Here is a 13,031-nt window from a genome sequence, read left to right as displayed (position 1 = left end):
GAATTGACAAATTGCATCATAGAAAAAAATTGTACTTAGTGCTTAGTGACTGTACAAATTGCAGTGCTCGTATTGCTTTCATATTTGTACTTTTTTGATGTATGTTTTTTCAAAGTATGTTTTGATTTAAATTTGTAATTGTTAAAATAAGCTATTTTTTTCCGTACATTTGAGTTTATGCATGTAATAATGACTCATTATAATGTAGTAATAATATACAGGTGCATCTCAATAAATTAGAATGTCGTGGAAAAGTTCATTTATTTCAGTAATTCAACTCAAATTGTGAAACTCGTGTATTAAATAAATTCAATGCACACAGACTGAAGTAGTTTAAGTCTTTGGTTCTTTTAATTGTGATGATTTTGGCTCACATTTAACAAAAACCCACCAATTCACTATCTCAACAAATTAGAATACATCATAAGACCAATAAAAAAAACATTTTTAGTGAATTGTTGGCCTTCTGGAAAGTATGTTAATTTACTGTATATGTACTCAATACTTTGTAGGGGCTCCTTTTGCTTTAATTACTGCCTCAATTCGGCATGGCATGGGGGTGATCAGTTTGTGGCACTGCTGAGGTGGTATGAAGCCCAGGTTTCTTTGACAGTGGCCTTCAGTTCATCTGCATTTTTTGGTCTCTTGTTTCTCATTTTCCTCTTGACAATACCCCATAGATTCTCAATGGGGTTCAGGTCTGGTGAGTTTGCTGGCCAGTCAAGCACACCAACACCATGGTCATTTAACCAACTTTTGGTGCTTTTGGCAGTGTGGGCAGGTGCCAAATCCTGCTGGAAAATGAAATCAGCATCTTTAAAAAGCTGGTCAGCAGAAGGAAGCATGAAGTGCTCCAAAATGTCTTGGTAAACGGGTGCAGTGACTTTGGTTTTCAAAAAACACAATGGACCAACACCAGCAGATGACATTGCACCCCAAATCATCACAGACTGTGGAAACTTAACACTGGACTTCAAGCAACTTGGGCTATGAGCTTCTCCACCCTTCCTCCAGACTCTAGGACCTTGGTTTCCAAATGAAATACAAAACTTGCTCTCATCTGAAAAGAGGACTTTGGACCACTGGGCAACAGTCCAGTTCTTCTTCTCCTTAGCCCAGGTAAGATGCCTCTGACGTTGTCTGTGGTTCAGGAGTGGCTTAACAAGAGGAATACGACAACTATAGCCAAATTCCTTGACATGTCTGTGTGTGGTGGCTCTTGATGCCTTGACCCCAGCCTCAGTCCATTCCTTGTGAAGTTCACCCAAATTCTTGAATCGATTTTGTTTGACAATCATAAGGCTGCGGTTCTCTCGGTTGGTTGTGCATCTTTTTCTTCCACACTTTTTGCCAGCTTCTTTGGCAATGAATGTTTGTGGCTTACCCTCCTTGTGAAGGGTGTCAATGATTGTCTTCTGGACAACTGTCAGATCAGCAGTCTTCCCCATGATTGTGTAGCCTAGTGAACCAAACTGAGAGACCATTTTGAAGGCTCAGGAAACCTTTGCAGGTGTTTTGAGTTGATTAGCTGATTGGCATGTCACCATATTCTAATTTGTTGAGATAGTGAATTGGTGGGTTTTTGTTAAATGTGAGCCAAAATCATCACAATTAAAAGAACCAAAGACTTAAACTACTTCAGTCTGTGTGCATTGAATTTATTTAATACACGAGTTTCACAATTTGAGTTGAATTACTGAAATAAATGAACTTTTCCACAACATTCTAATTTATTGAGATGCACCTGTATACATTTTATATATATAAATACACACACACACACACACACACACACACACACACTGGCGGCCAAAAGTTTGGAATAATGTACAGATTTTGCTGTTTCAGAAGGAAATTGGTACTTTAATTCACCAAAGTGGCATTCAGCTGATCACAAAGTATAGTCAGGACATTACTGATGTAAAAACAGCACCATCACTATTTGAAAACAGTCATTTAGAATCAAATCTAGACAGGCCCCATTTCCAGCAGCCATCACTCCAACACATTATCCTTGAGTAATCATGCTAAATTGCTAATTTGGTTCTAGAAAATCACTTGCCATTATATCAAACACAGTTGAAAGCTATTTGGTTCATTAAATGAAGCTTAACATTGTCTTTGTGTTTATTTTTGAGCTGCAACAGTATGCAATAGACTGGCATGTCTTAAGGTCCATATTAGGTCAAAAATGGCAAAAAAGAAACAGCTTTCTCTAGAAACTCATCAGTCAATCATTGTTTTGATGAATGAAGGCTATACAATGCTTGAAATTGGCAAAAAAAAAAAAAAAAAATTCATACAAAGGTGTACACTATAGTCTTCAAAGACAAAGGACAACTGGCTCTAACAAGGACAGAAAGAGATGTGGAAGGCTAGTTTGAGAAATAGACGCCTCACATGTCCTCAGCTGGCAGCTACATTGAATTCTACCCGCTCAACACCAGTTTCATGTACAACAGTAAAGAAAAGGCTCAGGGGTTCAGGCCTTATGGAAGAATTGCAAAGAAAAAAACACTTTTGAAACAGAAAAACAAAAAGAAAAGGTCTGAGTGGGCAAAGAAAAGCAGACATTGGACAACAGATAATTGGAAATGAGTGTTATGGATCTTAACCCCATTGAGCTTTTGTGGGATCAGCTAGGCTGTAAGGTGCATGAGAAGTGCCCGACAAGCCAGCCACATCTATGGCAAGTGTTACAGGAAGCGTAGGGTGAAATGTCACCTGAGTATCTGGACAAACTGGCCAAGGATCTGCAAAGCTGTCATTGCTGCATGTGGAGGATTTTTTGATGAGAACTCTTTGAAGTAGTTTAAGTTTTTTCAAATTGTAATAGTAATTTTTCACATTATTGACTATACATTGTGATCAGTTGAATGCCACTTTGGTGAATAAAAGTACCAATTTCTTTCCATAAGAGCAATATTTATATATTATTCCACATTTTGGCTGCCAATATATATATATATATATATATATATATATATATATATATATATATATATATATATATATATATTGATATCAATTGATAATGATAAAAAACAGTAAATATATATGTATATATATATTGTATCTTATCATTATCAATTGATATACTGTACATTTTAACAATATTACTTCTTCAAAAACAAATATATAATTTTTTTTTTTGGATATTCTTTAATTAAATTCTTTGCTAAATAATCATACTTTAGGACAATCCCAATATATATATATTATATTTATAGCAATTTATTTGATCTAAGTTTATCCGTTATAAACATTTTTCTCACCTCTTTTTGGATTTATTGTCGCAATGCATTCTGCGATAGCATTCTACGCAAAGAATACATGCAGTGCAATCTAGTCAAACTGAGGAATCTTAGGAAGTAGCATAATGAAGTTACCTACCTTTTGAAGTAGCTCACTTTTTTTTTTCTTTTTTTTTTTTTTTTGGAACAGTTTAGAAAAGATCCTGTCATTTTTGAAAGCCATTGATCAAGTAAAAAAAAAAAAAAAAAAAGCCAGTTATTGACAGCAAAGACCTGCAAAAATGAATCTCAGTCCTGCAAAGACAACTAAATTTGATATTCTGGTTAAACTGTGAAATGTCTCTCAGAGTGACCTGAATAAATCATATTTAAAGTGACACTTGAGGCAATAGCATTGCAGACTATTGTTTAAACCACAGCAGTGTGTTTTTCATTCTCTTAACAGCTCTCACTTACTAAACTGGGATTAGTTGCCATGAATATCCACCCAATGATCTGAGGACAAAGTCTTATATTAAAATCAGCAGAGAAAGGAACAATTCATGTGCCATTCTGTTTCTGTTGAACAATTCTTCTGCTGCCATTCTGTTTACAATGCAGCCAGTGGTTGAAGTGGAAGTTTCAAGCCTGTTTATTTGCACACTGTGATGCCATGGAAAGATTTCTCCTGAGTGTACATTATCTGTGATCTTATTTGTCTGTACAATCAGTTACAGGTACTTCTAGACAGACTGCAGCGGCAAGGTTGTGATAACACTCAGAAACATGCACCAAAACACTGCTCCAAAATTTTTCGCCATCCATAACGGATAAGTGTTGTTTTAATTGTGTTGAGCTGAAACTAATCATGTGGTGTCTGTGGAGAGCTACTTGAGTCAGCATTTGGATGGGACCTCTAATCCCAAGTTTGACAACAGAAACCAGTATGAAGAGTTCCAACAGGTGGTATTAGTTCGGTGTGTGATGCCTGGATCAGAACAGAGTTTTTTTCTGCAGAGTAAACAACCACTGTCCCATCTTGGCTCAGATTCACAATAGATCATCCACTAAAAACATTTCAGAAATCGTAAACACAATCACAACATCTTATACGTGAATCAATCATTTACAATGACTTAAGTTGACAATATTGGCACAAATCAATACAAGGGGTCTTGTAAACAGCGGCAGATATAAAGGTTACAAGAAATCTTTGAGCAGCAATTCAAGCAAAGCTGCTACAAGAATTTATATCCATTTAGAACTGAGGCTTTTAAATGTGCTCCAGCCAATAGATGACAGAGCGCCAGCATTTCTCATGTGGCCTTGGAGATGTTTAAACAATGAAATATTGCCATTGCAAATGTGCACCCTACCTACAGCCAAGTTCTATTTAATCTCTCTCTCAGGCAATGCATTGATAAAGCAAGCATCCATACAGTCTAGCTGTCTTTGACTCTTACATCATATCTACACTGAAAATGAGTGACGCGACAGAACCGAACTACTGTATTTGAGCCAGCCTGATCTAATGAAAATGTTGTGTCCATAACATAATTTAAAAAAGATTATATTCATAGTTCATTACATGTATCACAGCAGTTCCAAGGTAAAATGTCCATTGTGCGGCACTAAAAGTGAGTTATATTTTCTATATTTTAAGGTTAATGCTCTATTGAGTTTTAAATGAACAAAACCAACCTCCCCACCAAGTGCATCATGCATTTATGATACTTTCGGCTCTCGCTTCGACTCACGTTCATTTCAGGATTAAACCATGCATCACAAATGCAACGCTCTATCAATTAAGCTACCCCACATTTTTATTCCATTCAAAAAAGCATATAAATGTAGTTGGCTATATAATGCAAACGTTAAAATGTATCGCCTTGTAAGTCATGTGCTGTATACAAGTGTTTTGATGTCACAACATAGCATTGTGTGAGGAACAGGGTGAAAAGTGTTTATGAACTGATAAGCTGCAGTTTTACTGGTAATTTGTTTGAAAAGGAATAAAAATCATTGTTGTTGTGGCACCTCTAGTGTTTTGATAAGAAAAGTGCTGCGATATCTACAACAAGCCACGTAAAAATAATAATAATTAAAAAAAAATGTAGGTATAGTGACATCATTCTATGAAAGGTTGCATTGAGCACACTGCAAAAAAATAAAATAATAAGAATTTTCTTAGTATTTTCTCTTGTTTTCCAGTCTAAAATATCTAAACATCTTTAAAACATAAATGTACATCAATCTGCGGATGCGTCAAATGCTAATCGCTCCCATTATAATCTACTTGACAAGCAAAATTGCATAAGATATTAAGACTTTTTTTCAGAGAATACCTTCTTAGATTTATGCTTAAAGCAAGAAAAAACTATTTGCCAATGTGGTAAGAAAAATAAACTTTAGATATAAAGATAAAAATAAGCACATCCTCACTAAATTTTGTTAAATGTATGATTGACACAGAAAAAAAAAAAAGCCAATGGTTAAAGAAAACATTACTTAATTTGAGAAATACTGTAAGTCTTACGATCTTTTGCCTCTCTAGTAACGTTATCTTGTTTTAGGAATATGTACTGTAAATCTGTTTACTGGAAAACAAAAACAAAATATTGAAGAAAATTATGTTTTAAAGTGCATTATTTGGATAGTTGACCGACGGCTGCTGGAAAAACCAAGTCATTTTAGCTTAACGTGTTTAAACTGGTTATGGAACAAGGTAACTGGTTTGATACTGGTCCAGGGTGGTCTACCAGCTCTAAACAGAGTAACCAAGGCTTTTACACCACCAGTTAGTAGTCTAGCTGATCAACCATCTACTGATGAGCTAATGACCATAAATCATCAGCATGGATCATCTAGTAACCACGTAGAAACCTACATCTGAAGGTACAGTAATTGTTATTTTACCTGGATTTTCCAGCAAGGATCTTGTTTTGTTGCCTTGCTATGCTGCTAACCTGAAGGGTTGACCCGATTGTACAGATACATTTCTAAAGCTTTATCTGTCCCTACAGCGCGGTCCTCCACCATCACGACTACCATAGTTGAGAGCAAGAACGATGTGAACGCACAGCCCGTTCGTTCGTCCAAACGCACCATGACAGATGACCTGCACTCCACGTTTAGCTCCCCCATGGCCTGGATTCTGGTGCTGGCTCTCATTGTAACCTGGTCAGCCGTGGCCATTATTATGTTTGACCTGTTGGACGCCAAAGGCCTTGAAGGTAGGTCCTGCTCTTTTATCTTTCTCCACTGCACCTGAGTTCTCAGTTGTTTCTCCAAGTTTTAATCCTTCTCTGGGGTGTTATTTTGGTCCAATTGTCCTGAATCTGTTGTAGGTTGAGTGGAGCAGTTGATAATGATGTTCCTGTTTGGGGGGGTTTATTACAAGATATTCACTTACACTCTCAGCTTATGGTAAAACAGGTCTAAGATGGGGCATAATTGGATGCTTGAAAGAGAATTTAAAGAGTCTTCAGAATGCGATAATGCTCAGCTTGTTTTCTCGCTGGAAGTTTATCAGCAGGGCCACAGGGCAAATGTGTGTGTGTTCTAAGAGCGGGAGGGGGGAGGTTATTGACTGGTTCCTGATAGCATTGACAGTGACAAAGATAGATAGGATGTCCTGTTGGCTGGCCGCTATCAGCCACAGTTGCATTCACTTCAATCAAGAGCAATCAGAGAGAAAGGGAGCTAAAATGGTCTTGCTATGTGTCTTTCTAGAACACTGTATTTCCAACTGATGATACATTAGAGCAGTGTTTTACAACTGGTTTTGTTTCAGTATCCAGATTTTACACTCATGGGAACACAACACAGTACCAAAATCATTCATCGAACAAAAGTAATCAAACACTGAAATTTCTTAAATTTGATCTTGAACTGCATTTGACAGTTTTAGTTTCTAAATGTCTTTTGAATTTTAATGGTTTCATGTTCTCGGCAGCCAATAAATAATTAAACGCACGAGAATGTTGACGAGAAAATTCCGCAACTGGGCCCCCTCCCCAGGAGTTTGGAGCCCCCCTGCTGACCAGGGGCCTGCGGTAGCAGGGGGGCTCCAAACTCCCGGGGGGTGGTGGGCCCAGTCGCAGAATTTTCCCGTCAACATTCTCGTACAAACCTAGGTAAGCCCGTGCATTAATGCGGCCCTGGCCATCTCGTACGAATTATTACGAGTTGCTATGAGACTATGTTGCACAAACCATGTATATCCTTGCTACAAGTGGACATGTATTTAAAGTTGTCGTGACCCAACAGTTGAAAACCACTGCATTAGAATGAATTGTCCATCATTGATTCAAAGAAATGATAGAATGGTTGTTTTCAGTGCTGAATTGTTTAATACAAGATTGATATCATCAGTTTTTAGAGTGATTCAGTAGTTTCATAATGACAATTTTGAGCTGTTTCAACTGTTGTAAAAATTGTCATTGTTTAGATGGATTGTTTCACTGTCATTGAATTCTCACAATCACATCTCATTCACAGTCCATCAAAAGCTCTAGAACACAAACACCCCTGCTGAGAGAAACAGCTTAAACCAGCTTAAGCAGGTTTGCTGGTCTAAGCTGGTTTAAGATGATCTAGCTAGTCTCCCAGTCTGGCCAAGCGGGTGTTTAGCTGGTTGGATTGCTGATCTCCCAGTCTGACCATCTGAGAAGAGGCCAAAATCCCTCTAAAACCAGCAAACAGACCAACTTGACCAGGCTGGGATACCAGGTTTTGTTTTAGCAGGGACATTAACCCATTTTTTGAAGTCTTTTCAAAAAGGACACACATGATTTTCATTCCATGTATTTTACTACACCTCCCCACACTAGGAGTCATTGTTACATATATTTATTTCTAATAAATTTCCTTCCTTTTTTCACCCTGTCCATCACCATGTGTCATCTTGTTGCCATCCAATAAAAAGCCCATACATTACACTGTGACGACCCCTGTTTACCACCTGGTAAAGACTCTCTGCCTGCAGTTTAGTACTAATGCCTGTTCATGTGTGTGTGTTTGTGTGTGTGTGTGTCTATGTGTGTCCGTGTGTGTTTTCTGCATGTAAAGAGGGAGCAACTGCCACTCTCATCTCAAACTGCCGTTGGACATGCAAATTTACTGATCCACCAGTCTGTCAAATACATGACATCACTTCCTCTAGACTGTCATGCAACTCATTCAGTGTGACACTACACCTTTGGCTTCATCATAGTGACAAAGTGAATTGTAGGACAGGTTCACTTTGAAAGCAGATTGCCTTGGCATTATGGTAATAAAGAGCAATTGCTTCATATTTCAGACACCTGATCAGGTTTTACACTCATTTCGATCACTTTCACAGACAGTCCAGTCCAGAAGTGCTTTTATATGACAACGTAGAGCTATGCAATCAATGTACGGTATGTCTGTACATCTTACAAAAGTCATTGCAACAAAGGTGTTGTGTCTCCTGAATATAAGAGAATGCCTGTTTTTCATAAATTGCAGTGCACATATATTTTTGTTTATTTAATCTCAAAATGCAATATACATTGGTGTCAGAAAGTCCAAATTGAAAATCTGGGATTCAAAATCTGATTTATACCTGGAAATAAACAAAGTTTTAGGATAATAATAATAATAATAATAATAAAAACAATGATGTAAAATGAATTAGAACAAATATTTGAAATTCACTTATCAAATAAGATTTTGATGACTGCTATATACTGAACACTGTAAACCCTAATGTTGTCATTACTGGCAAAATCAATGTGTCTTAATTAAACATTACTTGAAATGTCAAGTTTTGGTCTTATAACTTATTATAACTAATATTCTAAGGTCCTTGAAAAATCTATTAATTTAAGATTATAAGTATTAGTAACTCAAACTATTGACTACAAAACTGAGGCCATAAGGGAATACTCACAATGTCTTATGCTTGAATTATTTAATCATGTTTCCTTAGTCAATAGTTGTTATTAAGAATGCAGTTGCTAGCTCTTTTGAAGTATTATTTATGTTGTTTCATTGCAAATACGTAGTTGTTTCTTATGATATCCATTAGGGTGCACTGAAAACCCTAATAAGTTGACTGTACTCAATTGATTAAGTAAACTCGTTCTGTCAAGTAAATTGAGCAATGACATCTTCAAAAGTTGTGTAATTAAGTTCACTTAAGTTGGTGATCATATAGAATGAGTTAACTAGATGTAAGTAGACTTAACTCAGATTTGATATTTAAATGTTGTTGTGTCAGTTTAATAATAATTGAATAGACTCAAAATTAGGTGATACAATAACATAGCTTAATAATGAAGATTATAACTGATTCTAGGTCAGTCATTAAATAAACTTATTTCACCACAGAAATACATAGGCACCAGTACTTCAATTGCACATGCACAAGGAGAACTGAGATAGAGTGAACAGATCACACAGATCATCCTCATGGCGACATCACACCAAAACAACAGAAATAATAGAAAGATAAAACCTCTATGAATTCTTAATAACTATTTTAAAGCCCCTTTTAGTTCCCTTAAACATAATTGAATAATTCAAGCGCAAGGCATTGTGGGTATTCCCCAGAGGCCTCAATTTTGTACTCAGTAGTTTGAGTTACTAACACTTAAAATCTTAAGTCTATGGATTTTTAAGAAAAATAAGTTCAAGGAACTGAGATATTTGATTTATAAGCCCAACACTTGACATTTCATGTAATGTTTCATAAAAAACAACTTGATTTTTCCAGTGTTTACAGTGTGATCTGTGTCCCCTTTGGTCAAGTTGGACCCATTTCTCCTTGTGCAACTGATGAAAAAGGCATATATGCATTTCTGTGGAGAAATAGGTTTATTTGATGATTGACCTAGAATAAGTCATAATCTTCATTATTTAAGCTGTGTCATTGTGCCATTACTCAATTCAATTGAGGGAATGAGTTTACTCAATCAATTGAGTAGAGGCAACTTATTAGGTTTTCAGTGAATAAATAAATCTTCTACATTTTTATAAGAATACCACAGATCTTCAGATTTTGCATAATTATATACAGTCTCTGTGTGTGTGTGTTTAAATAGAAATATTTTAAATGGAAGCATTTTCACAATTAGTCTCAGATTTTTGGCCCCCACTGCATTTGCCATGTAAAACAACACATAATTTATAGTTATAAATGTTGCTGTACATTAAAATAAAATAAAAGTAACTTAAGCTCAAGAGATAAATAAAAGCTTCTCACCTGTTATAAAACTACAATGCATTTCAGACATAAATTCACCTGCCTTATATATCAGTGTATGCACTTTGGGCCTACAGTGTAGAGCCTAATACATAAAATAATCATCAAAATGCTTGCGGCACTGATATTCCATCATCAGAACTTGAATGAAATTTTTGCCAGTGAAATAAAAGAGCATTACTGGCTTCCAAAATGCAAAATGCTCCAAAAATCCTACACAAGGACATATTGGCAAGAATCTAAAATTCTCAGAACAAACATATGTTCAACATTTCTGATTCAAAGCAATCATTTTGAAAGAGAGTGAAATGTACTTTAAACCATAATTTTATGTGAGCCAGCATGACAACAATATGCTTGTTGCCAATTGCTCCCTTCCACCCTATGAAATTCAACATCCATGTGTTTACGTCTCCTTGTGATATTACTTTCAATCAGCCTCAAATTATTCACTTCAATCAATTAATTTAATGCTAACATCGATAATTATGCTTTGAAAGCACTGTAGTTTAATTTATTAACTGTGTGGTATTGAACAGCCACTGCTCCTTGCCATGCAGAATGATTTGATTTTTTTTTTTTTTTTTCATATTAAATGCATTGAGCAAAACAATGATTTTTTTACCTGTAGAATATTAATGCCATATTCTATGTTGCAGATTTCTCGTGTTCTTTTCAGGACAAGGAATATATACTTTAATTTTCCTCTCAATGCACAACTAAGCATTGATTGGCTCCTGGAGAAATGGCCCAGTAGGCTACGTGATGCAGAATCATGGGGAGGAAGTTGGTGCTTTGGCCCTTCTTAACACAGTCTTTACCATTTGCTTTCAGGTGGTCTGTAGTACACAATGAAACCAAAACATAGAAGAAAAATTACTACTATCAATTACATTGAATGGCAAGAATGTTGTGATAACAATTAAAGTTACTGAAAGCCACTGGTCATTTATCAAGGCTAAACTGACACCACCAACACTGCAAATAAATCTTTTTCCTTATCAGTATTTTTTTATCTTGACTTCCAGTAAAAAAATCTAAACATCCTTAAAGCAAGACAAATTGACTTGAAAAGCAAAATTGCATAGGACACCTGTTTTCACAGAGTGTTTCTCAAATTAAGTTTATTTTTCATACATCATTGGCCATTTGTATTTAACAAAATGTCATGAGATTTATGTTTAAAAGTCAATGGCTTAAGAAACTTAATTCAAGACATATTCTTTGAAAACTAGTTACAATTTTGCTTCTCAAGTAAATGTATCACTAATTTAAGTTAATTTAGTGCAGGGCACTAATTTATGTCACATGTATGATGAGAAAATAAAGATCAACACTGTTTGTGTAAACAAACTTACTGTACATCATTGGTATCTAGCATCCATTTAATGCTCCCTTGGTGGAGAGCTGATGGAGAGCTGTGATGATGAAAAGCGAAGTAGAGCTCAGAGGATTGTGCTGTGAGGGTGCTTGAAGGGTGCACCTTTCCTCACTTTCAAGAAAGGATTCAAAGACGACTGTCTTCTCTAGAGTTCCCTAGTTCTCTGTTGGAAAAGCATCCCTCTCTCATGCCTGTGTCTCTAAGATCTGGAATAGTCTAGTGCCTTCTTTTTGCCCAGGAGAGTCACGTGACTGGGTTACTCAAAAGCATTTGGTACACAGCTCCAATTGCTTTCTAAGCACCTGCATCAAGGTTCCTAAGAATTGCAACAAAACTGAAACAAAGTATAAAATTGATTTGAAACTGTAATGAGTGGTAAAATAGAACCTGCTGTCAGTCTGTTCTTGCCACAACAAACTGAGGATCTATCGGTAACACTTTACAATAAGGTTCCATTTGTTAACATTAGTTAATTACAATAGTTAACATGAACTAACAATGAACAATACTTTTACAGCATTTATTAATCTAATGTTAATTTCAACATATACTAATAAATGTTTAAAATCAAAAATTTGTATTTGTTAACATTATTTAATGCACTATGAACTAACATGAAATAGCAATGAGAATAATAGATGCTGTAAGACAATAAAACAATAAGAAATGCTGTAAAAAATGTTTTCATTTTTTGTGCATGATACCTAATGCATTAAATTAATGTTAATGAATAGCACCTTATTGTAAAGTGTTACCAATCTATCTTTATAAATTAGCAAAAGATTATCATGCACTGTACAAAGGTAATAAAATCCATTTTGATAACTCAACAACAACAGTGAAAAAAAAAAAAAAAAAAAAAAATGTTTTATGTTTCTTGCCCAATTGGCAAATTATTTTATCTGGTTTTAATCGGAAATCTAACAAAATTTAGTGTTTATACTGAAATCTTTCACTTTTGATAGCAGACTTCGATATTTTGGCAAATTTGAGCACAGGCTGAAACATTGTTAATCTCTTCTGATATTATAGAGAAGACACATTTTTCTCAGGAGAAACATTTGAGAAGCAGAAATCTCCATTTTCTCTCCATTTGCTCTATTTTCCTTTACTATGGGTGAACAAATCACACCCAAGCACCGAAAATGTCACATTTTGAGGGCAATACTGAATGTCCATGAAGTAAAAG

The 13,031-nt window shown here is 35.6% G+C and overlaps 1 protein-coding gene across 7 annotated transcripts in view; it reads left to right on the top strand.

Moving 5' to 3' along the window:
- Window positions 1-13,031, top strand: part of LOC127416041 (probable serine/threonine-protein kinase kinX) — a 64,052-nt gene that overhangs the window by 1,099 nt on the left and 49,922 nt on the right. For 5 of the 7 annotated variants that reach the window (XM_051655138.1, XM_051655141.1, XM_051655136.1 and 2 more), the window contains exons 2-3: window positions 6,257-6,466; window positions 8,161-8,199. In XM_051655138.1, the coding sequence (XP_051511098.1) occupies window positions 6,257-6,466; window positions 8,161-8,199 (249 nt within the window). The remainder of the gene's footprint in view (window positions 1-6,256; window positions 6,467-8,160; window positions 8,200-13,031) is intronic. The other 2 variants (XM_051655137.1, XM_051655140.1) reach the window with 1 other exon arrangement.

The sequence above is a fragment of the Myxocyprinus asiaticus genome, chromosome 25 (assembly GCF_019703515.2).
Source record: "Myxocyprinus asiaticus isolate MX2 ecotype Aquarium Trade chromosome 25, UBuf_Myxa_2, whole genome shotgun sequence".
NCBI classification, from domain to species: Eukaryota; Metazoa; Chordata; class Actinopteri; order Cypriniformes; family Catostomidae; genus Myxocyprinus; species Myxocyprinus asiaticus.
This window is presented reverse-complemented; position numbering and strand designations above follow the sequence as displayed.